This window comes from Salvia splendens, chromosome 11 (genome assembly GCF_004379255.2).
Source record: "Salvia splendens isolate huo1 chromosome 11, SspV2, whole genome shotgun sequence".
Taxonomy (NCBI): Eukaryota; Viridiplantae; Streptophyta; class Magnoliopsida; order Lamiales; family Lamiaceae; genus Salvia; species Salvia splendens.
Genome location: NC_056042.1, coordinates 34,827,035 through 34,852,491, shown reverse-complemented (window position 1 = coordinate 34,852,491; position 25,457 = coordinate 34,827,035). Strand labels below are relative to the sequence as shown.

At 36.7% G+C, this 25,457-nt stretch overlaps 4 protein-coding genes and 1 pseudogene across 6 annotated transcripts; 2 read left to right on the top strand and 3 right to left on the bottom strand.

Moving 5' to 3' along the window:
* The first annotated feature begins 867 nt into the window (after positions 1 to 867).
* Positions 868 to 3,551, top strand: LOC121755549. Its single transcript, XM_042150861.1, has 3 exons — positions 868 to 1,599; positions 2,196 to 2,543; positions 2,633 to 3,551. The coding sequence occupies exons 1-3, from the start codon at positions 1,192 to 1,194 to the stop codon at positions 3,209 to 3,211; spliced, it is 1,335 nt and encodes a 444-aa protein (XP_042006795.1). The 5' UTR covers positions 868 to 1,191; the 3' UTR covers positions 3,212 to 3,551.
* Positions 3,552 to 3,729: 178 nt separating this feature from the next.
* LOC121755550 (acyl-CoA-binding domain-containing protein 3-like) lies at positions 3,730 to 7,015 on the bottom strand. Of its 3 annotated transcripts, none has more exons than XR_006040766.1 (6): positions 5,945 to 7,012; positions 5,034 to 5,139; positions 4,880 to 4,941; positions 4,736 to 4,787; positions 4,232 to 4,308; positions 3,730 to 3,948 (listed from the first exon to the last, which is right to left on the bottom strand). XR_006040766.1 is itself a non-coding variant. In XM_042150862.1 (6 exons), the coding sequence occupies exons 1-5, from the start codon at positions 6,769 to 6,771 to the stop codon at positions 4,294 to 4,296; spliced, it is 1,062 nt and encodes a 353-aa protein (XP_042006796.1). In that variant the 5' UTR covers positions 6,772 to 7,012; the 3' UTR covers positions 3,730 to 3,948; positions 4,245 to 4,293. The 3 variants fall into 3 exon arrangements, 1 of the variants encoding a protein (XP_042006796.1); XM_042150862.1 differs by having other exon boundaries at positions 4,245 to 4,308; XR_006040767.1 differs by lacking the exons at positions 3,730 to 3,948; positions 4,232 to 4,308; positions 4,736 to 4,787 and having other exon boundaries at positions 4,899 to 4,941; positions 5,034 to 5,195; positions 5,945 to 7,015.
* A 1,771-nt stretch (positions 7,016 to 8,786) lies between these two features.
* LOC121756506 (uncharacterized protein At2g23090) lies at positions 8,787 to 10,605 on the top strand. Its single transcript, XM_042152065.1, has 3 exons — positions 8,787 to 8,982; positions 9,079 to 9,125; positions 10,285 to 10,605. The coding sequence occupies exons 1-3, from the start codon at positions 8,910 to 8,912 to the stop codon at positions 10,402 to 10,404; spliced, it is 240 nt and encodes a 79-aa protein (XP_042007999.1). The 5' UTR covers positions 8,787 to 8,909; the 3' UTR covers positions 10,405 to 10,605.
* A 504-nt stretch (positions 10,606 to 11,109) lies between these two features.
* LOC121754208 (transcription elongation factor SPT4 homolog 1-like) lies at positions 11,110 to 13,297 on the bottom strand. The gene is made up of 5 exons (XM_042149573.1): positions 12,574 to 13,297; positions 12,376 to 12,467; positions 12,212 to 12,267; positions 11,586 to 11,647; positions 11,110 to 11,348 (listed from the first exon to the last, which is right to left on the bottom strand). Exons 1-5 carry the CDS (start codon positions 12,697 to 12,699, stop codon positions 11,298 to 11,300), a joined length of 387 nt encoding a protein of 128 aa, XP_042005507.1. The 5' UTR covers positions 12,700 to 13,297; the 3' UTR covers positions 11,110 to 11,297.
* A 1,684-nt stretch (positions 13,298 to 14,981) lies between these two features.
* LOC121755881 lies at positions 14,982 to 20,145 on the bottom strand (annotated as a pseudogene).
* Positions 20,146 to 25,457: the final 5,312 nt, after the last annotated feature.

The following is a 25,457-nucleotide window of genomic DNA, read 5'->3' as shown; positions in this document are numbered from 1 at the left end:
ACACATATAATGTCAACTACATATACAATTCATGTCAACTGCACATATATAATGTCAACTACATATACAATTCATATCACCTATACACATATAATGTCAACTATAATCTGTTGACATTTGATGTGCAGGCTATTGACATTTGATGTGCAGGGCTATTGACATTTGATGTGCAGGCTACACATCGTAGTTGACATCGCGTGAAAATTAAAAAAATTAAAAAAATTTAAAAATTTTTTTTAAAAAATTTTAAAAAAATTAAAAAAAATTAAAAAAAATAAAAAAATAAATTTTTTTTTAGTTGTTGACATTTTAATACGAGTTGTTGACATTTGATATTCTGGCTATTGAAATGAAATGACGATAATACCCTTAGTTGATATAATCTACTTGTAGTTGACATTTCAAAATGAGTGGCTGAAAATGCATCTCAATTCTCAATTAAGCTAAAAAATCTCAACCTAACAAGACCCTCTATATATATATATATATATATATATATATATATATATATATATATATATATATATATATATATATATATATCATTTTCAGAAGAATAAAATGAAAAAATGATTTATGGAAAATTAATAAATGAGCATTAGTCATTCCCAATTTCCCATTATATAACTCTTTGAGTCAAATTATCTGAAAAATCATTAATTTTAATTAAAGTTTAATTCATTATGCTTTGCTAACTTTTAAAATCAATCTAGAAAATGTAGTAGCTTAAGTTTAATATTATAGGTATTTTTTAATTAATCGACCTTATAAATAGACTATATCTATTCATTCAGATACAAACATATAATTTCATGAAAAAAATTGTGACATTATATTTGTGAACAAATAAAAACTTACCTTTTCGATTTTCACAATTTGGCTACTATAAATACAGTAAAAAGAATGAAAAAGTTTGCTTCTACTTAACGTCATCCCATTTCTCTCTCACTTCTCTCCTCCGCCAACACCAGCTGCAGCGCTTCTGCTCGCCGCCGCCCCTGTTTCCATCTCCATTTCCCCGCCTCTCCGATTTCCAGTTCAATTCATCGAAATTATCATCAATTTGTCCCTAATTTCAATCAATTTTGAGTTAACTCTTCGTCTCTCCGATTTCCACTTCAGTTCCCCGACATTCTCGCCAATTCGACCTAATTCGAATTAATTTCAAGTGAACTCTCCGCCTCCGCAGTGATGGAGCGGAAGCAAGGGTTTTTCTCGGCAGTGAAGGAGGAAATGGCGCGGGGACTGTCGAAGTCGCGATCGAGGAGGGGGCGGAGCCAGTCGCCGTCGCTGAGGAGGCGAAGCAGAGTGGCTCGGCCGGAAATGTGTGTTTCGAGATCGAGCAGTGTGAGGCCTGGCGCGGAAGCTCTGTCGCCGCTGAGGGAGGGTCTGGATCCGGATGAGTCGGATTCGGGTGATCTCAGGGCTGAAAGCTGGGCGAATTGGCTCTGCAGAGCTCCAGCTCCTTCCAGCTCCGCCTCGGGATGCTCGAGGTCCGATCTGCACCTGCTCCTCGGCGTGCTCGGCGCGCCGCTTGCGCCGGTGCATGTTAGCAATAACGACCCTCTGCCGCACCTCTGTATTAAAGAGACACCTATTGTTAGTTCCCTCTGCTATTTCTTAGCTTAATTGTCTTTTTCTTAAATTTGAACGTTTTTCATTTCTTCGGGCCTTTTTTTTCTGCATTTCTGTGTGTCAATTTTTGTGAGAAAATTGACTGTCATTGTTCATTCCGTGGGGAAAAATATAAAAAAACTGTTTTGTTTCTTTCCTAATTGAGCAGTTTTGGTCATTTTGAAATACTTGATTGTGATTTTGTTTGCTCTGTTTTTACAGTCTATGTCATCTATCTGCATTTTTGTGCTCTTTCTTCTGATTTTATGAGACGGGTGAATTTGTTTTTTTATATAGATAAGTAGGTTGGATTCTTAGAAATTAATTAGCATTGCTGAATAGAGACGTGAAGGTGTAAAATGTAAAAGTAGAGAGTTATTTTCGGATTGGGATTGTTGACCTCATATCTTTTTGGTTGGTAGACAGTCACTGTGCTCATAAATTCTTGAAAAATTATGAGAACAAAAGATAATACTACTACTAATAAATAGATCGTGTTGCACATGGTGGTCCTTTCTTGTTGATTTCTTTATTTTCTATGATAAAATAATTAAGAATTTGGGTGTAATGTTTTGATGTAGGAATGCTCCTCTGCTCAGTACATTCTGCAGCAATATCTGGCGGCATCTGGAGGCCATAAGGTTCAAAACTGTATACAGAATGCCTACGCGATGGGGAAGGTGAAGATGCTGGCATCCGATCTCGAGACTGCGGGCAAGGTGATCAAGAGTCGGAATTTGTCCAAAGCAGCTGAGTCGGGGGGATTCGTGCTCTGGCAAATGAATCCTGATATGTGGTATGTCGAGCTCGCTCTTGGTGGCAGCAAGGTTCACGCTGGTTGCAATGGCGAGCTCGTCTGGCGGCATACTCCGTGGCTCGGTGCACATTCGGCCAAAGGGCCTGTCCGCCCTCTTCGCCGTGCCCTACAGGTTGATACATTGCTGGATTTGGATTTGGGTGCAATGCAGCATCTATTTGCTTGCTGACTGATTCATGTTGTTTTGAATGTGAATTGCAGGGCCTTGATCCGAGAACCACGGCCAACATGTTTGTGAGCGCGAGGTGCACGGGGGAGAAGACGATCAATGGGGAGGATTGCTTCGTTCTCAAGCTCTGCGCTGATCCGCACACACTGAAAGCCAGGAGCGAAGAAGGGCCTGCGGAGATCATAAGGCATGTCCTGTTTGGCTACTTCAGCCAGAAAACGGGGCTCCTTGTGCAACTTGAGGACTCCCACTTGACCCGGATACAGACCAGCGGGGGCGATGCAGTGTACTGGGAGACGACCATAAACTCGGTTCTTGATGACTACCGGCCTGTCGAGGGCGTGATGGTCGCCCACTCTGGGCGGTCCGTGGGGACCCTCTTTAGGTTCGGGGAAACGGCAATGAGCCACACCAAGACGAGCATGGAAGAGGTGTGGACGATTGAGGAAGTAGCGTTCAACGTCCCTGGACTCTCTGCTGACTGCTTCATCCCGCCTGCTGAGCTGAAGCTTGGCGCCATGGGGGAAGCGTGTGAGCTCCCTCAACAAGGGAGGGCGAAGAACGCAACCGCATATGGAGCCAAGGTCGCCGTGTACCCCAGTCTCAGGTAGCTGTTTCTTCTTTTTTGCAGAAGCGCTTAGGTTAGTTCTCCATGGTACAGACTGACAAAGTGAAGTAGCAGTGAAAGGGCATTCGACAAATTCAGAGGGGATTTTTACAGTTTATGCTATGAATCCTTATATAGAGTCATAAATGAGTGTTTTTGTCACACACTCTCTCTATAATCTCACTCAATAGTGTTGGTTTTTTCCAGCAGAATCTGCTGTTGTAAGTTGTAGTAATCTGCTGTGTAGAATCAAGAATTGTGCTGTTCATCATCTTGTAGTTGTAGATATATGATGATTTCATTGTTTAATAAATCTATATATCCCTATGTTTTTGTATTTCTAATAATGATCCATTATGATTTGTGTTTATGGCTTAAGCATGGTGTCTCATTATGATTGCTATGATGACAAGAAATCAAAAGACTATTTATGTACTCCTTTAGGTTCATTTGGAATAGACACTCTCTCTATTTAGATCGTCACAAAATTGCAAATTCAGTCATATTTTGTGATTTAAAAGATTAGTACCAACAAAGAAGAAATATAGCATAACAACATTAACATAGTATACAATCATCCATGGAGAGTAACATGAAATACAAGTATAAATATGAATAGTGTTGATCATTTATACATACAACACAAACCCTCACATAATAACAATTAGTAGCATTCAATAAAATGAACACTAATTAATCCTTTTAACTTGGCTCCAGCAGTAAATCTCGAGTCTTTCACCCCTGTTTATTATTACCATATAAATCATTCAATTTAAGATATGGAGTAGAAAGAGAAGAAAACAGAGAGGCTTAATTCTCATTATACATAAAAGATTGCATCACTGTTATGCTCAAGACACATCAGCAAAGATAGGAAGATGAACTTAAGGAAGACATATATATATTCGATCTAGCAGAATATTATTTTGAAAGAAATACGACAAAATTCAACTCGAACGAGTAAGCTATGTTGAGCACAATATACTATATTAAGTATAATAGGTTAGAGGGACTGAGAAATTACACGAAAGATTTACCCGAAGAGGTAACTGGTAAAAGAGGTGATACACGAGTATCTTTACCCTGCTATACAGCATCAACCTGCCATAGCAAAAATATATGAATCGGGTCATAAGCTTATGATGCTATACACGAAACGGACATTGTTGAAGGATGGCTCGTTTTCTGCTAATTCCTCAGCAAAATTAGAATGTTTCTGTGTGAAGTAGAATCCAACGCTTTTCTATGTATGTTAATACGAAAACATACTTCAAAATGTCAAGGGATTTTGAGAATCTTAAAAGGAAAATACTTGTTCAGAATAAGGCTAAGAGAGATTCAAAAGTAGCAACTGAGTTCTATTGTGCTCTGTTGCTCTCTCAGAGACTTAACACTGTAAAGCGTAACATTTAGAGCATCACGGAAAACAGAAAAGTATGATATGGCGTGCCTCATTATCTCGGGATATTAGCCATAAAGTTTCAAGATATTCAGATGCAACTTCGTTACAGGGTAAGCTGCTAGTTACCTTATCCGTAGAGCTTGAATCACCGGCAGTAGTGGTGTTCGTTTCTGATCCCCTGCGGGAATAAAACACTAGGCATTAAGCGCTTGAATATAAAAGGTGAAAAAGAAAAAGTACAAGAAAGAGAAAAGGTAAAATGTCACCAACCTGATGTGCTCAGCAACGGATATTTCATCGTTTGGATCCGTCTCTCTCTGTATGGCGTCATCCTAAACAAGAGTTACGTGCATAGGTGAGAAGTTCGTGTAAATTGGTTTCAAATAGTAGTACTTTATGTATCGTTGAAAAGGGACTGCCTTACAGTGGTATGCTCGTGCATCCATTCAGGTATATTTTCCGATAAGACTTGAATATACTGCTCCATAGCCAGCTCCCGGCTCATGCTTCCTAGTCCTTGCCACGCATTCCTTGCACAATGGAATTAGCGGCCCCGATCACTCACACATAGCAGCTTTTTTCAACCCTGTTATATAACTAGCAATCAAACTACACCATGGCAGCTATTTTCACGAGTGACCTATGGTTATCGATGCACTATTCCTTTAACTCATTAACAATATTATTCGTTTCTGTTTCGTATGAAATGTGATCTGAAGTGACTTAGGTATTTGCTATGCCAATGCACTCGGGGTGATACTAATCCGAATAAATCAAAACTCCTCGACTGATCAGACGCTCAGTGATCATTCACGACCACAAGAGAAACACAAGATAGCAACACTCGGGAGTAATTAGTACTAGCACTTAAATGCTAAATTACTTGACAATGCATTCAAGGTCATACTAAATCTACAGAAACCACAATTCCACGAAACGATCAGAGTACTATATAATACTCAATGATTATTCATCTCAACAAGAAAAACACGAGATAGCAACACCCTACAATCTATGTCAATGTTCTAGCAAACTCATGAGTAATTCCTAGTACTTAAATGCTAACTTACTATGTGTCTATGTCAATATATTCAAGCCGATACTAATCTACAGTAATCACAAGTCCACCAGATGAGAAGAGTACTATACAACGCTTAATGACCATTCCCGACAACAAGGGAAACACGAGCTAGCAATGCCCTACAATATGTCAATTTTCTAGCTAGTTAATCCTAAACTTTGCTATGGTTATACATATGGAAAACAAGAAATGCTCAAAGCACGGATACAATAATACAAACGATTTATAATGAGATCCATATAAAGATCAAGTACCATTTCGTACGAGCAGAGACCATAAGCGCCATGGGCTGAGACTCGAGGCAAGGCCCCTCAAGGGCAATCTTATGCAGCCCATAGAGCTGCATCTGAACATCACTTCCCAATCTCGCCAGCCGATCCTCCTCTCTCCCCTTCCCTCCACACTCCACATAGTTAACAGCTTCTGCAAAGCCTCTCTCCAGCTCACTCCTCTCCACTCCCTCCCAATCATCATCACTCTCATCCCTCACCTTCTCCTCACTCCCTCCATTCCCTTCTCTTTCATCAATCTCTTCATTCCCTTCTCTCTCATCAATCTCTTCATTCCCTTCTCTCTCATCAATTTCTTCATTCCCTTCTCTCTCATCAATCACCATATCATCAGCACCCACACTTTTCACAACATTCACACCACCACATCCCTCTTTCTCTAACAGCATTTCAATTTCCTCACTCCCTTCAACTTCATCATCGCCCAATTCTCTCCCATCACAACATTCTTCCTTACTTTCTCTCTCCCCAAAATCCACATCACCCCCAAATCGATCAACCCTTTCAACCTCAGAAACCACCTCCCCAGCATCAAGATTTTCAGACCCCTCATAACGATCAACCCTTCTGATCTCAACATCATCCAAAAATTTCACTCTTTTCTCCACTTGCCCTCTCCTAACCTCCAACCCCCTCTCCAAGATCACACCTTTTTCACCTCCACCTTCCCTAGCAACAGAATCAACATCAGGGCTTGAGCTAGAAACCGCAAAAGATACAATCTTTGCAACAAGAAAAGATAACACAAGGCCTAAAAAGGCAGTAAAAATCGGGTGTTGCAAAAACTCCATCGATATCTATATCTCTCTAAAGATGATTGTCAGGTAAAAAGGAGAGAGAAAGATGGGCACGAAAAACTCCTGAAAGTTTCAAAGAACGACACGAAAAGGGTATAAAGATAACGATGGACTATCGAAACAAGAAGCATTCATAGCAAGGAAACCACTAAAGCATTTTAACTTTCCTATCTTTACTGTTCAAAATAAATTTCAAGGAAGGATGTTTCAGAGCAGAGCAAAGCATATTCTTTGCTTCTTTTGTGCTTTGTTTTGTGGAGATCTTTTTTTCTCATGTGGGCCCCATTTTGGTGGGGGCTAAAGGTCAAGTAGGCCCCATCCAGTGTAGCTATATGTTGTCCATTCTAACATGTGGTAGGGATCGCGTGCGGACGCCCACAGCTTCATTTAGTGCTCTTTCCTTTTCATTCAACGTTATCGAAATATCGAATTTTAGAAAATGCACAAAGTTTGGTTATATATTCCTCTGTTTTGCAATTTCAGAATCAATTTAAAATATTGAAATTTGGATTTGTTAGCACTTTTTATTTTTCAGGTAATTATATCTGATTTGGCATATGAATAATCGTATCAAGATATAAATGCTGATTAGTTAAAAGTAGTTAAAATATTAACAAAGATATCAAACAATCACGAGAAAATAACACTCACATAAAAAATTATTACCCAAAAATAATAGTACCATTTAATATTGGTTAGAAAGTTTCTAACCAATATATAGATAAGATTGAATAAAATTTATAGTTGCGTCACAACAGGCAACTAGTAAGATAATAAATCAATGGCGCAAGTTAGTTCAATTTAATTCATGGTAGAAACTAGAAACTAATTATAGTTCGTTTTGATAACTGTCAAAACTTTATAAAACAATTCAAACATGCATATTTAATTGAATAAAGGAGTATAAAAACAATGACTTTTAAGATTCATTTATGGTTGTGGGTGTTTATTGTTGAATGCAATAATGATTAAGTTGACGTGTGTTTATGTGTATGCTATGAAGCTTATCCATATCCACTCACATTCGCCAAAAGAGTATTGAAACTATTCTCTATGATCTATTTTTCTTTTATTTATTTATTTTTTAATTAAGATTATTCATTATTAAAATATTTTTATTTCTATTTTGTCTTATTTTTCTTATTTAATTCTCCTCGTCTAATACAAAATAAAATTATATTTTGCATAGAAATTATCTTTTTTATGACGAAGAGAATATATTTTAAATTACAAAATGTTAGTATTTGACATATGAATTTGGAATCAACTTTTGATTCAATGTGTCGAAAAACTTGAAATGATCTCACACATGGGATGCTTATATACATATGTTATACAGATAAAAAGATTTTTATTAGCTTGATCGAAGCTTAATATTCTTGCTTCTATGTATGTCTGTTACCGCTGACAACGGTAATGGGACTACCAAGATAAAACCTTTAATTTAGTTTAAATGTCCAAAGTGTTAATCCTTAATGTTGGGGTCCAAATTGTTAATCCTTAATATAGTAAAGGATGGAATTGATGGGGGACCATGGCCCCCTACTCTTAAGTGGCTTCACCACTGCCTACATCCACAGTGAAGACTAACCGAGTTTATTGATCAAATGTAAAGGAGATGAAGAACTCACTACGATTTGAAAACGCTCTAAACTAACTAATCACAAGCTAGAGCTCGACTATCAAATTGGTTGAGTGTTTTGTGCGTGTGTTGCATGGGTAAACAAATAACTCAATGAGCTAATATAGTTACATTGATTATTGAATGTACAGTAAATATTAATGACGCGACAATAATCTTTATGCAATCACTAAAAAAATATGGTTCCTCTAGTAAAAATTTGAAATAGGTTAAATTTAAACTTAAATTGTGATAAATCATAAATAATTTACGTTAATTAATTGTATTCTTTTGAAATAATTTTAAAATCAACAAACCATTCATTTTTTATTTGCAAAAAATCAACCACTTTAATTTTCTCATATTTATTTACTATTTTTATTGCTTTACGGTTCATCTCTCACTCATATATCGCTATACCTTCCTCTCATTCAATTAGGGTTTCCAATTTCCAGAATTTAGGGCTTTTCCGCGCAGGCTTCAAGGGAGAAGAAACGTAGAGAGAGAAGCGATGGGAGGAGGCAATGCGCAGAAAACAAAAATGGCTCGGGAAAAGAATCTGGAGAAAATGAAAGGGGCAAAGGGTATATATTCCATTTTATTTCTGTTTGCTTGATATCTATTGGATGATCGGAAGTGGTAATTAGATGTATATACTAAAACTTGCGTGATTGGTTCAGGTGCAGGAAGTCAACTTGAGGCCAACAAGAAGGCCATGAACATCCAGGTTCCTTCATTTTTTTTGTTTATTATTTTTTTCTGTTTTGTGTTGTTTTCTTTTATTCATCTCCAGCTTTTAGCTCAAAAATCCCCAATTTCCTGAATTTTTAATTTCTGTTCTGAACTTGGGTTGATTAGGGATAGTTTTTTGTTCATTTCCCCTTTCTGTTTGATGTTAAATTGAGTTGAGCATATCGACTTTTGCAACACTTGATTCTCGATCTAATGCAAGTGTGTGATTTAAACTGATAGTTCTTGCTTCATTCGGATTATCAAAGAGGAGATGTTTGAATGCTTGATTATTAGATTGTGGGGAGAGAAAAAAAGGTCTTGTGATTTTGATTAAAGTAGTCATTTGGAGAATTTAGATGGACTGGTAGCTTCACTGCTTGTTGATGAGGTTTGAACACATACAGTAAGAAAGATTTAATTTTTTTGTCTCGATCAATCCTGATTCGTCCTGGAGGGGTTGTTTACGATATATGATTAACATAGATGGATACAAATAGTATAGGTTAATTTGGTGTTCGCTAAGATGGATTATAAACTTGGGAGCTGGGGTATCCTAAAACCCTTGATTATCTCTACAATTTGAGATAACTTAATGATGAATAAAAAAAAGACTATCTTCAATAGTAAACATGAATTGGTGGTAATGGAGATGGCATGATTTGTTTGTGAATTGCATTGCCCTTTAATGATATGAGCACTAAACGTAGAACACCAAGTGATTACTGTTCCCCACGTCTTTGCTACTCTCTTGAGGAGTAATAGGCGATCATAAAAGAATTGTTTGCATGGAATTTGTCTTGCGGAAATGAATTAATTTATAGGTTTCAATGAGAAATATGTATGTCAGTGAGGTCTTAGTAATTTAGCAGGCTGATCTATTATTTTGAATCAGATGTCTAGAATGTCATTTGTTCTTGAATGCTTTACGTCCAGATAACCTCTTTGCCATACATGAGCTAACACAGTGGCACACATTCTGTATTCATCACATAAAAGCTTAGTTAATATCTCAAACAAAGTTTGGAACCCAGGAATGAAAAAGACGAGCATAACTTTACCATGCGAAAGGCTCCCAGACTTATCTTCCTTCTTTTGATTCAGCTTGATTTGCAACCATCTTTGCTAACCTATACTCCTTTGAATCTTGTTTGCAGTGCAAGGTTTGTATGCAAACATTTATCTGCACTACGTCGGAGGTGAAATGTAAGGAGCATGCTGAAGCAAAGCATCCGAAAGCCGACCTCTTCACTTGTTTCCCCCACCTCAAGAAATGATGCGAAGCTTATTATATCACCAAACACATGTTTTGGTACCTGTTGCTGATATATCGATGTGTTTAATGTGATGACTATTCTAAACTTGGGATGGTTGAGTTACTTGAAACACTATACTATAATATGTTCAATCATCTCATCTCTTTGTATTGTTGAGACATTGTTAAAATATTATAAAAATTTGTGTCAAATTCGCAATAAGGTTCAATATTGAGTTTGAAATAACAATCATCTCTTGTAACTTGTAAGTCGACTAAAAGACATACACTCACACAGTCACACTCTTCTATATGAAGTAAAAAAATTAATTCATTGTGTTTGAAAGATTGGAACACTTTTTTTCCAAATATTTTCTGTGTTTAGAGTATGCATTTTTCTGACGTAGAGGCCAAATTAAACTGCTAGTATTTTTTTTTCCTGCAAATATTGAACTACGCAATTACAGTACCTCGTTAAAAGTCTCACTAATAAATCAAGTTTCTAAAGAAAATAAACTATATAATAATCAAATTTTATAATTATAGTTAGCAGATAACATTACTGATATCATATCATGCATACTAATGAACTATCCATTTGAAATTTGGAGAGAGTAGGAACATTTATAAGGATAAACAAGAGTTAAGTACCAACTTATCATACTTGAAATCTGACCTATATTCTTTTTAGTACTTTTTGAGAAATTGTCCAACACAACCTCTCAAATTGCAAAAACTACAAACCCACATAACAAAAACAGACCAAATGAGTCCCCCCACATAAATTCGTCCATATACAAAGCACAAATTCTGTTTTGTTTTCACATTTTAGGTTTTCGTGTAGAGGGTGAACATATTAAACAACTAGATTAGGGGGAAGGGAAGATAAGATGGAAACAACAGTCGAGTAGCGAGTCAGACACGTTTGGGAGGAACATATGGCACATGCTCTTCTTCACAAATATTCTGCACAATAAAACAATATGAGTCAGAAGTATGCTCTAAATTAACTTTCATCTAGACCTGAAAATTAATCACTGATCTTTGGAAAGCGCATTTTGAAAAGAATTGAGTGCAGATTCAAGCTTGGCATGTAACACAACATACAAGTTTCTGCCCATCAACAAAGTGTATCACATGTAACAACATAATGCAAATTATAGAAGACTGCCAGTTTCTTGAAGATGCATGTTAATAGCTTACCTGCAAGTCGGGATTCAGTGCTTCAGAGACTGCAAGCGTATAGCAACCAGGCGCAAATTTTCCTGAATAGTTTGTTTCAACAGACCCATGGCAATTCAAATGATCAGAATCCCATAGTTTATCTTAATAAATACTAGTAATAAATAGCAAAAGACAACTATACATGTGTATTTAAAAACATCATCATATGCATCAAACAATACACATGTAAGGAAATGTATATTCAGAATATTAAGTACTATGCAGTCAAAAGCCTATAAATCTACGTCAAGTGAATCTTGGATAAAAGAACTGACAACCTCAGAAAATTTCAACAGTGAAAACACCTTTCATCTACTAACAACTCATTATCTAGCAAGTTTTCTATTAACAAATCTAGCTTCGCATTGCAGTCAGAATTAGGATTTTGATGAAAGTCGTGCAATCAGCATACAGGGTGTGGCAAAAACGTTTTAATGAAAATCTCAAGCATGGAAAAAAGAATACTGGACAAGGAAATATTACCAGTCAAAGCACCCCATCTCATGTATATACATACAAGCACATATTCATCTAACAAATAACAACAATGATAAGATTCATAATTTCATATATTTAAAGGACAAGTAGCAAGTAAAGAAGCATACCAATGCGAAGCCAACGCGCAGCCCAACTCTTAGTCGGGTCCATGACCGATATTAACCTGTACAAATAACACCAGTCAAAGTTCTGCAGTAGATTTTAAAACGAGGTTCTAATTTTGAATCAAGCTTTTCTTTTCAGGGAAAGAGGAAATCTCAGAACTACACACCCTGTGAAATTGGGGGTTGTACAGTCAACAACTCTTTCATGGTCATCTTCCATCTGAAAGAAGGGGCAGTTCTCGCAACCGGATTCCCTAAACTGCCAAATATTCATAAGTATATTAGAGTAATACTAACAATTAATCAACAGAAACAGTAAAAGCACAAAAAACATAGGAGTGACTGCACATGGAGGTTAAGCCAACCTGGTCATAGGTCTTGACAAGCCGGCAGCGGAGGCAAGCTCTAAGCTCATGTCCGAAGCTCGTTGGTATTTGCGCCACAGCTACTTGCCCTCCTCCTCCTCCTCCTCCTCCTCCCAGATTAACCATAATTTCCCTTCCTTTCTTCTAAACATTGCATAAAAACAGAATTAGTTGCAATCACATTGTGAACTTGTAAAGAGATTATCTCATCCGTATAGAAAAAAGAGACAGCTTTCTCGTTTTCCCTTTATTTTCCACTCTATAGACGTCAACAACTTCCTTTTAATTTCGTCGAGCATTTGATGGACATTAGCCGTAATTTTACTTGGATTATTCTAAACGTAGCATAAACACATAATAATGTGAAATCTTTTCGAGTAAAGATTTAAAATACAGGACAAATTTGTCCAGACAATTTGCAATAACCCTCTAACGAATATCTTCGAACACTTGATGGGCAATAAGATCAGAGGATAGAAGCACAAAATGTGATTATCCTCACAAATAAAATACATTAACAAGAAGGTAAAATCATGCAAAAAATTAGCTGGAACAAGTTTGAATCGAATAGTGTAAGCAGTATTAGAAGGTCACAATGTGTAATTGAAAGGGGATTCGTGGACCAGTGTGTATTGTTTGGGATGTCGATACTAATCAATACTTATATTGACAAACATACCATGTTGGCATGATAGACATGTTCAAAATATGATAATTGTTTATACTTTCCACGTATAATATTGATACACCCATATATAAGACATGTATAATATTATTACAAATCGTCACATATGCTGTTATATTGTAGAAATATATACGTGGGTGTATAATTATAGTATAGGAGGTCAAAAATTTGGAATGTTTAGAAATTTAGAAGTGAATGTATTTAATTTGAACATCTAATTGGAAATAAGATACTCCATAGTTCCATATGTCAAATTATTATTAGTGAGACATACCATATCATCGTGCTAACATGGTATGCCTTGAACCATTGAATTTTTTCTCATACTTATATAGCCTTGTCTTTTGGATATCCCAAATATAGATTAATTTTTGGAAATAATATTTTAATTTGTTTACAAATATATCTTAATTTAATTCTCTAATTAGACTTTTGGCATTAATAAATCATCAAAATAAATATAAAGCTCTTTCGTAATCATTGTGAATTCTTAACTAGTCAACCAGCCTAGATAATTGTAATAATAAGAAAATAATTGCATCTGATTATTACTAATTTTTATTATCAAGTTAAATTATTTAATGAATTTATATTGAAAACATGTTTAAAAGATTTTGCCAATCATAATTTAATGTTTCGAAACCTATGTCAACACATTACAAGTTGCAGATATTTTATTTATGAAGATCGTCATCAATTACATATGTATAACATGAAATAAGAGATTGGAGAAAAAACACATCACTCTTCACTTAAAAAGTGTACATAATAAAAAATCTTGAAATAACAACTGTGAAAGATCTAACTGCTGCGATTATTTTAGATATTAGTATCAAACAAAGAATGAAACAAATAAGAAGCTGTGCTTTTCAATCATAATCATAAAATATAACTAAAAACTGACATTCACCAAAAGTTAAAACAGAGATTAGATTAATAAATTTGGCAGGATTAATACATGATCACGTGCCTCAATCACATTATCAACACCGAAACTGTTAGAACTAATCTGTAAGTCAGACTCACAACATGATAGTCAAACAAACATCACATGATCCAACATGCATATGATTCCAACAAGATCTTGCACACACACACGCATATACATACAAATATATATGAATAGAATGGATGAGTTCAATCACACTTCTAAATCTAACTACAAAAGCTAAACTCCATCGTTATCGCATCAGCTCAAACGAAACAGAGCGCATCAGATATGAAGTTGAACCTGAGTGTGGTGGCCTCGTTGCTTCTTGCATTGGCGTTGATTCTGCATTCCAACGTGCAAGGAGCCCGAGCCTGGAGATCCCTATTGGAGAGAGAGCGTGCATCCACCTCGGCTACAGAGTCTTTACAGGGTTTGGATGCAAAACAGAAGAATCCATACAAGAAGGAGAAGTCGAGCTTCAGAAGAGTACCTCAGAGCAGATCAAATCCCACGCAGAATAAGTAACTTAACTCCCAAAAATGTTGAAGGCTATTTCCTCTCCGTATGAAGTTTCACTCAGATGTGTTGTGTTCTTGTGCCAGGTCTAATCGTCCATAGGATGAGTGTCGAAAGCATTGGGTGGAGAAGATAGTACCTGTCTTAGGCAGATTAGAGTTCATCGTTTCTTCTAGGATAGGACTGCTTTGTTGCAACTTAGGATTGCAACAAATTTTGATGTAGCTGCAATTTGCTTTTGTGTAATTCTTAGCTTGGACATGTGTATACAAGAGCTTTTCATCTAGTCTGATTCCATTTCTTTGATGTGACAAAAATTGAGTACAAAATGTGAAAATAATAAAACAAAATTGTGAGAACTATTATCTGTAAAGAGTAGATTGAGTTAATCACTGATCCCAGACTTCAGCTTCTTGTTCGAAGATTCTGACGATCCATCTTTCTTGCGCCGTTTCTTCTCATTCTTAGCACTTTCTCCATCTTTTGATGTTTTAAGCTTTTTGCTTTTGGAGAAATCGTCATTGTCTTGAGGGAAACCTCGGGCTTTCGATTTCCGATCCCCTGATTTTTTCGGTTTGGTCGACCCCTGGTGAGCCAGAAAGGGAGTGCCCGATTTGGAAACAAAACCAGAAGAAAGGCCATCATCTATCTCTTTCCTCATGCCCTTGAACTTTTCCGCTTGAGTGTTTTTATAAGAATCAGAAAGAAAGTTCCCGGCCCGAGAAGATTTGGCATCCTTTTGGCCAAATGCTTCGTAGAATTCGTTGAAGACAGATTGTCTGGAAGTTAGTCTGGATCTCCATTGCTCTGGTCGTCTTGCAAATCTATAAACAAAGCAACGCAATAAGGTTCATTAATCTCAACAAAGTAAACGATACGTAACTTGGTAGTTAAATTCAAAAGATGTAAAGCCATATATAGCAAAAAATGAGTATGATCACAGCATGTAGTTCACATCCAGTGAGTCGAGGAAGCACGAAAAAGTTAGGAAGACGTGAGCATGATCAAGATGAAATATATCGAGATGGGGCATGCAATCTAGAAAAGTAAAGTATATATTTACCCCTCAACGTCAAGTTTCTTCAAGAGATATGGGCCCTGTCTACTCTTAGACAGGTCTGCTTGGAAAGGTAACAGTTCCGATACAATTGTTTCCTTCATAGACAAGTTGCAGGCGTTGAAGCACTTCTCAATGGTAAATGTGCCTGATGGAAGAACAGCAAGCTCTCCAAAATTTCCTCGAAGCCTTCAATTATCAAGAACTTATGATTAATATCACATATGAAATAATAATAAAAAAAACGTCTAACCACTGTGAGGATTGTGCATTGAATGAGAACAGTAAAACATGGGGGGTTAGGGTAAGGAAACAGATGGGGGAGCTTCTCAACATACTTGGCAACTATCTTGTACTTTTGCTTAGCGGAGATGCTTGAAATGAGAAAAGCCTCAATAACACGGGACCCTGCAGGATCTTTTACTGCTTCTAGAACATGTTTATCCTCTAAAGATGTGATGCTGGTGATATATTCTTTTATGAATTCCTGTTAAGAAACCAATTGTATTGCGTTTTAAACATAGAAAAACATATGAAAAGAACTAACTCAAGGTGTGAATAACTATATACACAAAAATTGACATTTGAGATGTCTAAAATGACAAGAAGAAAATCGCCCAAGACAAGTTAACGGGCCAACAAATATAGAAAACTTAGCTCTGTATTCATTATCTGTCTTAATGATACTTATACTAGTCATGCTATAAGTTTGATCTCATCATGAAGTTATATAATTAGCTGGTTAGGCTTGTTTAAACAGCCAAAGATTGCCTCTGTTATTCAAAGCAGAAAACATGATTAGAGAAAAGCCACTTACACTAGGATACTTGAAAACCGTCTGCAACATTAAAGAGCCCAAAACATGCATTTTAAAACCACTTGGCCAACTCCAGTTTTCTTTATCTGTGGAATAGAGGTAATTGTCGAGAAATAATAGCCGCGGAATAATGCAAGCAGAAGACTCGTCTCTGGAACAAACAGCATCAGCAAGGGTTTGACAACACTGTCAGAAACAATAACAGAACCAGAGTTAATGAACAATGAGAAGAGCATGGGAGCTGTATCCAATCCAATGACAGGAACAATTATGCATATATGTATACAAAAGAATACCTCATGCTGATTTTCATGAAGTCTTTGACTGGCAGCAACAAGAGCCGCAACAACTCCCGCCCTTCCCAACTCGAAAAGATCTCTAAATTTCGGCCCCAGTTCCTCAAATATCAACTTTATCTGCAGCCAAACACATTCATTTATATTAAACCACTAACAAAACTGAAAGTCTCCGAGCAGAACTAAGATAAAAAAAAAAGTGGCATGCTTTGTGAAGTTACATCATTGAATTGCTAAATATAGAGATGGTTTCCATATAAAGACTTCACTATGACATTGTCAGTAAATTTTGCAAATTTTAGAGTATTCTCACTCCAACATTGTTTATCTCAACAATTCTGTGTGGCATTGTTTGAAGAAATTTGACAATCAAAATTATGATGATATAGTAACTACACTTGTTGATTTATAACTTCACAGAATATAAGCTTGCTATCGAAGCTTCAATAGTTACTCAACTTACCTGTTCTTTACTTCTTGCATGAGATATCAATGCTTGTATGACAAAGTTTCCACAGAAATGTGACGACAATCTAAATAAAGAGTTCTTGAAGACTTTGGTGAATATGTCATTGTAAATTGTATCAGGGGCCACTGACAAGATGACCTGCAAAAATGGGTGATAAAAGTTTTAGGAGGAAAGGTCATTAGTACAGAGCAAAATGACATGCCCTAAACGTGAATCATGATAAGTTGTTACCTCCATCAAATGACTGTATGCATTTTCTTCCACTAAATGCCGAACCTTTTTAGCTGTCTTAGCTTCTATGAAGCTTTCTTCTCATGCAGCATCAGTAGGGCAGCCAAGGAGAATGGGAATTAAACGGAACAGATCCTCCTCTTGTCCAGCTAATAATTTCAACGCAGTCTGCCATTTGAAAATGTGTCTTTCATAAGATTTAAGCAAGCTGATACATAACTAGTGCACAAAATCACACATAATAGTAATGGATAACAACGGTGGTGCATAACTGCAAATGATACGAAGCTATTGCATTAAAAGTTCGATTATGTTAACATGTCAACACCATTCCTGTGCAATAAAATGGAAACATAGCAAATACATGCCTGCAGAACCAAACTACTATATTGATTAGTTTGTAGGATTGCAATGTCTTCCCTTGAAGGATCGACCATTTCTGATATGAGAAACTTTAGTTGATCTGGGAATGGCTGGTTCTGTGGTACGTTATGAGTGTCTAAGTGAGATGATCGCAAATTCAAACGTTCTGCCAGCACGACAGAGGGGTTTGTGCTATGAAATTCCAACGAGTCCATGGGAACTCCTTTACATAGACAAAGAAGTCTCCGCAGGACATGAGATCCATAACAATTGCACATTATTTCAGCAGGATTAGCCACAATTGCCTGGTAAGAAACATAAAAGAGACCCATTTAGATACTTGATAGTAATGTTGCAGATGCTATCAAATAGGTCTAAAGTTCAAAGGAAATGTATCTTCTGTTGTTTGCAGGACTTTTTTACTTCATATCAACAATAACCGATTCCAAGAGTAAAGGTATTTAAGAATATGGGATTTCCTTCGGACTCTAGTCAGTAGCAATACCTCGCATAATACGGATAATGTCTCTTCGATGATAGAGTGCCTCTCGTCATCCTCAAGGTGCCTGGCCAAAGACTTGAGGGCCGTTTCTGCCACATGGGAACCGGACCTATCCATACAAATCTGAGAAAATTCGTCTGCAGAGCTTCGAAGAAAAGCACAAAGCCGATCCAACGTGCAGCCTTCAAGAAGTGTTTGCATAGTGTGGCTAATAATATAATCAGTTGCCAGCTCCACTTCTTTGCCTCTGGCTTCTTCCAATGCAGTACCACATATAACAGATCGCTCCTCCGCGTCCACCTCTGTACCTTCTATTACATTTGTAATCTCTGAGAAGTACTTCGCTGTCTCTGGATCTACCTGCTTTCTACAATAAAAACATTCACAATAGTGCATCTACATGAGACACGTTTACAATGAAAAAAGCACACGACTAAACCCCAAAACAAGAAAAGCACCTAACAAACGACGCTTGAGATTCTGAACCTCCGTTGTTCTGTGAAAATTTCCGAGCACTTCCCAGTGGACCTGGTCCACCACCAGATTCATTCTTGTTTGAATCGTTCCTGTGAAATCCACTATCTTTCTTGCTTCCTTTCCTGCCCATTCTCCTCTGTGTAAATGAAGTTTTACCTTCGTCGGTAATCAAGCCGTTCTGAGATGAATTATGTGACTTATTGTTTCTCAATGGCAATGCTTTAAAACCAATAGACACCATACCACTCTCTCCAACACACAGCCCTAAACCATGCATAAAAACTGTGATTAGTTGAGCTAAATTCTTCAGTAGTAGTACTATTTATTCAAACAAAAATGGCAACTTAAGATACTCCTACTAATTTCATTCATGTACGGGCACACTCACAACCACAAACATAACTAGGGATGCTCGCATCCATGTGGTTCAGTTTCAAACACAGATTGGATTCATAAATTTGACCCAAATCAAACAGTTTAGCATAGTGAAACCGAACCAAACCACACTGTAAATTTTCTGTTTGGTTCAGTCAAAAAACCAATTTTTTAAACAGACACACACGCATTCTGTGCACGAACTGAGCCGAGCCAAGCTGAATACCAGCAGGCTCCTCAAGCTCAGCTCGGAAAATTTATGGTTGGCTCAAGCTCAGCTTAAGCTCCAAGTCGAGCTTCAACTTGAGCTCCATCTCGGCCTAGCAGTTGGATATGAGCTCGAGTTCGATTCAACGATTAACTGTTTTGGTTACTGTATTACCGAGCCAACATTTTGGCAAGTGTTATTAGAGCTCGAGCTCAATTCGCTACGCAAATAACTACTGCTCTAGCCAGAGAGACTCTCATCAATTCACATGCAAATAATCAGCAACAATCAGCAGATAAGTAATCAACAACAATCAGAAATAAAATAGATCGAAGCAAAACTAAATCGAGCCTCCTTTGTTCAGACTATTCATTATTCATTAATATGTGCCCTGGTTTAGTGAAAAATTAAGTCCTGCCTTCAATAGCAAAAAAAACAGAATAAAAATCGAGCCTTCAATTCAATTTGACTATTTGAGATGAACAGATGAAGAAGAAAAAACTAAACTGAACGCAGAAGAGGAGTTAATGGCCGACGGAATTGGCGGCAGCGGCGACTGAGGAGAAGAATCGGCGAAGTAAAAGTAGCTTCTCTCCTTTTTTTTATCTCTAAAAACCTAGCCGAAATTATAAAATAATTAAACTTTACAATTATTTTTAGAACCAAAATTTGTGTATGCTCGTTAACATAAAATTTTATGTTAATTAAGTTATTGAACTACTATTTGGCTTAATTTCCAATATAATTTTACCGAAAAACAATAAATTCCTTGCAACTTTCTTTGATATCCTAATTTTGTCAAGAAAATGATTTTTATATGTTCAAGATATATGCTACTCTATATAAAATCTAGATATTATAAGTTGCCATATCAAATTAAGCAAACCATACTAACCTAACCCTATTATTAACAATATCTCACACATATGCAGTACTATTTTTAAACCAAGCGTATTTGTTGTTCTGACATAAATTCTCTAATATCTAAATACAGTACCATTCCTCTCGCCCTACCAATTACTCCTCTTTCATCCTCTTTTTGCTAAAATGGCTAACTCGGGTTGGTAGTAAAATCTACATAACCTTCACTCAATTTTCAATTCGTTCTCTTTGGCATAAATTATAAACTGAATCGAAAAATTAAAATATAAAATAGGCAGAAAATAATCTATGTATCAAATGCAAGAAATTACAAAAAGCATACTTGATAAACCACCCTAGACAAATTTATTCCTAGTAATGAGAGTGAAAAAATAATTTAATAAATCTCAATCTTGAACTGTAGTCTTTTTTTTTTTTAATTTATTAAGAATTCAGTCTCTCGCTATTACTTGGTCAACTGCAGCCTTTGAGCCATTCAGGAAACTCTGCACAAATACTAAGTTTGTGCAAAGTTTTTTGCATGACTCGTAATGCGGGTGCGATAGTGATGCGTCAAATGGGGGCTCGGGAGGCTAATGAAAGTCATTGTAACGCATACATGCATACATAGAAACAGAGAAGCATGGACCAACCACTGATCATGGATTAATTATTTCTCTAAAACCCGCGACATGTCATGTAATATTCTCTCATTGGTTTTGTATTAGCCATGCTTTATTCTTGCTCATAGTTGAACGAGAGAAGAGTACTTCCAACTGAGGCGCGATAATACTAGTATTGTCATCAATTGATAATAATTTTTAAGAAGCTTTTTATTCAAACCTAGACTCGAACCCAACAATGGCTCGATTACAAGCCTATTAATCATGGTCAAGTTGACCGGCCAAGGTTCATCCGTGAAATAAGACATAAAGAAGCCCTAAGACCATAAGCACTAGTAGTCTAGTGGTAGAATAGTTCCGTGCCACGCTACAAACCCTAGTTCGATTCCCATTTAAGTACTGTCATGATTATTTCAAGTGGCTATTTGGGTTTGCCACTAATTTTTGATAATTTTCGATGCATCATCTTTTTTCTGTAATGTTCGTTGTTCTTGGTTCAGATAATTTAGATAGGTGCATCTTGTGAAGATCTATAACCTTCGTACAATTTCTTTGTATTTCTATTTTGTACTCGATTGTATATATAGTGTGAGAGTTACCGTTACAGTATATATGCACAAAACTGAAAAAAGAATACATAGGTTCAAGTGGAGAAAATCAATACTTAAATTTTACATAAATTATTCCTTGTTTTAGCCCATAGAATACATAGTTGCGGAAACCCTTTACTCAAAATCTTCAGGCAAATTAATATTACATATACATTAAAACTTGTGTCATTCATAAATGAGACCTATTTTTGTGGATGGAGCGAGTATTTAAATAGCGAATAATGCATAATATACTGAGATAATGTCTAACCCATATACACAATACCTCTAATAATGCATAATATACTGAGATAATGACAATTAACAGCTACATAATGCACTACCTAAACCAAATAATGCACATACGTATATTCCAATAACAACAATTTGTTAGTAATGTCTACGTACTATACCCTAGCCCCTAAGCTTATTAAACCCTTAGGGGAAACAAGAAACGTGTGTCAAACATCATAACATGTTACATCTTATTCGTATGCATTGCAGTTCACATATTGTGCATTATATAGTCAATTATATGCATTACTCGTGACCATGTGGTGCATTATTCGCAGATATCAAAATGTGGCAGTTACTTTTCCGTCAAATGTCAATAATAACCCTGTAATGCATACAACCACCTTCTATAATGCAACACGGAACCAGTTTTATAGAATCAATCTGATTCGTTGATGCCTTAGATCTAACGCGTAATATTAAGAATGAAAAAGGATCTAAGATGTGAAAAGGAGAATAACGCTCCCATATATATATATATATATATATATATATATATATATATATATATATATTGTGGTTTAGTGTTTAGGGTTTACGTATATATTGTGGTTTAGTGTTTAGGGTTTACGGCTGATAGGATAAGTGCGTTACCCGAAGATATCATCTCCACTATACTGTCTTTCCTATCGCCGAGAGAAGCTGCGTCCACTAGTGTTCTTTCACCCTGATGGTCGAATTCATGGAAGCACACTCCTAATCTCAACTTTATAGACATCAATAGTATTGGCAACAATGACAAGAAAACCACTGAAATCGAGCACAATTCATGGGATGTTGAGACGTGCAAACACGTGAAAATGGTCAATTCAGCTCTCGAATCGCATCAAGCCCTTTTCCTGGAATGGTTCAGAATGTTTATTTACATAAACAAGTCAGCACAAAGCACAGTCACCAAATGGCTCGAATTTGTGGGGTTGAGACGAGTTGAGAGATTGGAATTAGACTTCCTTTGCCTGAGTGAAAAGCATGGAGTTGAGTTAGGAGATTTGAGACCTATGAAATATCTCAAGACTTTGTGCCTGAGGAGACAGAAAGTTAGTGGTGAAGATATCTCTTTGTTCCTAAGCAATTGTCTTTTGTTGAGGACACTGTCTATCACAAAGGCATCTTTGACGTCTGATGTTCATGTCAGCGGTGCAACCCTCGCGTTGAAGCATCTTGAAATACGTAGACGCAATGGTCAGGATTTCAATATTACCATTTTTGCCCCAAATCTATCTATAGTTTTTGTTGATACAAGACGGCGTCAGTTGCGGTTCGAGAATGTTCCTAAGCTTGTTGCCGCCAGTGTAGTTAGGGTCGAGGGTCGCACCGGATCGATGATGTGAAAATTCGGGTCGCGGGACTGGGTCGAGAGACCCACTATTCTAGACTAATTTTTTGCCTTTTAATATTAAATCAAATAAATATATTACTCTAATGTTTACAATATATCAAATAAAGTTTCAATACATATAGCCTATAAAGTTTCAATATATCAAATAAAGTTTCAATAAAGTTGCAATACATATAGCCTATAGGTAGATAAAGTGGTACAAGCTGCATGTAGAGGCCGAATTAGAATTTAAATCTGCACACAAAATTCAACAAGAAGATGAAAGTTAGAACAAATACCTTGATTAAACAAATGAAGGAATAGATGAAGGGTGGCTCTGTATATTTGTTTAGGAATGAAGAGGATGAATTTAGGGCTTGAAAAGCTTGATGTAGTTCATGCATATATATAGATAATAGAGATTGAGAAACAAAGGAGAACGTAGAAAAAACGTGTGCTGAGATTTTTGAAAATCAGAACAAAAGTGTGAGAGATCTGAGGAACAGAGGAGAAAAAACGTGTGCTGAGATTAGAGAAAATCAGAACAAAAGTGTGAAAGATTTGAGAAAATCAGCAGACTTTTAGGTAAGATTTACTTTTATACTTATGTTTATTTTAGTAAAAACAAATCAGCATTAAAAAGGAAAAGATTCAGAGAATAAAGGTTTAGGAATTACCTGTATCTCGACCCAGGCGACCCTCTCGACCCAGGCGACCCGGCGGCGACCCCGTACCTCGATTAACCCACCCATGTTGGGGCGGTGACGGTCTCGACCCGGGCGACCCGAGCGACCCGAGCGCCATTTTGACAACACTGGTTGCCGCAACTTTTAGAATCAGAACTCGAAGATGTACTATGAACAGTGTTGTTTAAATCGCGCTCGGGGCGCCCGGGGCGCGGATCGCCAGGGTCGAGGCCGGCTTCGCCCTAACATGGGTGAGCCGAGCGAGATACGTGGGGCGCGCCTGGGGCGGTAGTGGCGAGTGGAGTGACAAAGGGGGCGACGAAGGGGAGCGATTCGTTTCTCTGTAAAGAGAGAGGAAGCTGAAATCTTTTCTTTTTATTAGTATTTTAATACTATGAAGTCCTTTTGATAAAACTAGGCACCCACCACCGCCTTTTTTACCTCTAATCATTCAACTTTTTTACTTTTTCACTTTTCTATAATATTAATTTATTATTACTGCCAACTTTTCATCTTTCCTCAAAATGAATTAATTAATAAATTCATTTTAATTATCAAAACAAGTAAATAGACTATAATTCCTTCAATAATTATTTTCTACCCAATGTAAAGATTGAAATTAAAAAAAAATCTTACATAACTGTTATGTAAGTATAAGTATTTATATATTAGTGAATTATATTTAATCATTATTATTACTAATATATAAATGATAAATAATTTTGCGCCCCGATTCGTGGGTCCCTCGCCCTAGCGCCCCATCGCCCCGCGACCCGGGGTCCAGTCTCAGCGCCCCGGACCGACCCGCGACCCTAGCAACACTGACTATGAACCACTTTTTTTCTACAATATCTTGCCTTGCTTCCCAACTCCAAACACTTACCTTATCTACCTCACCCCATGAGGTTAGACCTTAATTATTCGCTATTTAAATACTCACTCCATCCACAAAAATAAGTCTCATTTATGAATAACACAAGTTTTAATGTATATGTAATATTAATTTGCCAGAAGATTTTGAGGAAAGGGTTTCCGCAACTATCTGTATTGAAGACATTGATCATTCAAGATAAGGGCAAGCAAGATCACACCTCTCTTTTGGCAGCAACAACAACTTATGTAATATCGGCATGTCCTCGTCTCCAGAAATTCTTTTTGGTATATTTTTAAATATATTGTCGGGAAAACCACAATGTGTGGTCAATCCCTCAACTTTCAAATATAACCAATTATATATAGCTTTGACAATTTTCTCAATTATCCTATTGATTTGGATTTAGGGGATATTGCGTATGATTCTGAAACTCACAAAATTGATTAGAATTTGACCAAAGTTTGTGAGTTTTTCAGCAATTCGCCCTCACTTTATTAAGAAATGTCATAAATCCTTTGCTAACTAGCTATTTTATGCTATCTTACATATTCCGCGGGGAATTTCGCCACGGACGTCCGCCATTGCGTTGGCTCCCACGGACGTCCGCGCGGAATTCCCGTTTATTGCATTAAATGATTTTTTTTTTAAATTTCTATAAATACATCCGTTGAACTTCATTTCATTCGCACCATTTAATTATTGAAATGTATT

What these genes read in the sequence shown, in the direction of transcription:
- LOC121755549 (XM_042150861.1), top strand. Translation starts at nt 1,192, where the DNA reads ATGGAGCGGAAGCAAGGGTTTTTCTCGGCAGTGAAGGAGGAAATGGCG. An exon ending in GTATTAAAGAGACACCTATT is followed by an intron (nt 1,600 to 2,195) that starts GTTAGTTCCCTC and finishes GTTTTGATGTAG; the next exon opens with GAATGCTCCTCTGCTCAGTA. An exon ending in CTCTTCGCCGTGCCCTACAG is followed by an intron (nt 2,544 to 2,632) that starts GTTGATACATTG and finishes TGTGAATTGCAG; the next exon opens with GGCCTTGATCCGAGAACCAC.
- LOC121755550 (XM_042150862.1), bottom strand. Translation starts at nt 6,771, where the DNA reads ATGGAGTTTTTGCAACACCCGATTTTTACTGCCTTTTTAGGCCTTGTG. An exon ending in GGATGCACGAGCATACCACT is followed by an intron (nt 4,942 to 5,033) that starts GTAAGGCAGTCC and finishes ACTCTTGTTTAG; the next exon opens with GATGACGCCATACAGAGAGA. An exon ending in TCCGTTGCTGAGCACATCAG is followed by an intron (nt 4,788 to 4,879) that starts GTTGGTGACATT and finishes TTATTCCCGCAG; the next exon opens with GGGATCAGAAACGAACACCA.
- LOC121756506 (XM_042152065.1), top strand. Translation starts at nt 8,910, where the DNA reads ATGGGAGGAGGCAATGCGCAGAAAACAAAAATGGCTCGGGAAAAGAAT. An exon ending in GAAAATGAAAGGGGCAAAGG is followed by an intron (nt 8,983 to 9,078) that starts GTATATATTCCA and finishes TGATTGGTTCAG; the next exon opens with GTGCAGGAAGTCAACTTGAG. An exon ending in AGAAGGCCATGAACATCCAG is followed by an intron (nt 9,126 to 10,284) that starts GTTCCTTCATTT and finishes TCTTGTTTGCAG; the next exon opens with TGCAAGGTTTGTATGCAAAC.
- LOC121754208 (XM_042149573.1), bottom strand. Translation starts at nt 12,699, where the DNA reads ATGGTTAATCTGGGAGGAGGAGGAGGAGGAGGAGGAGGGCAAGTAGCT. An exon ending in ACAACCCCCAATTTCACAGG is followed by an intron (nt 12,268 to 12,375) that starts GTGTGTAGTTCT and finishes TTATTTGTACAG; the next exon opens with GTTAATATCGGTCATGGACC. An exon ending in TGCGCGTTGGCTTCGCATTG is followed by an intron (nt 11,648 to 12,211) that starts GTATGCTTCTTT and finishes CAAACTATTCAG; the next exon opens with GAAAATTTGCGCCTGGTTGC.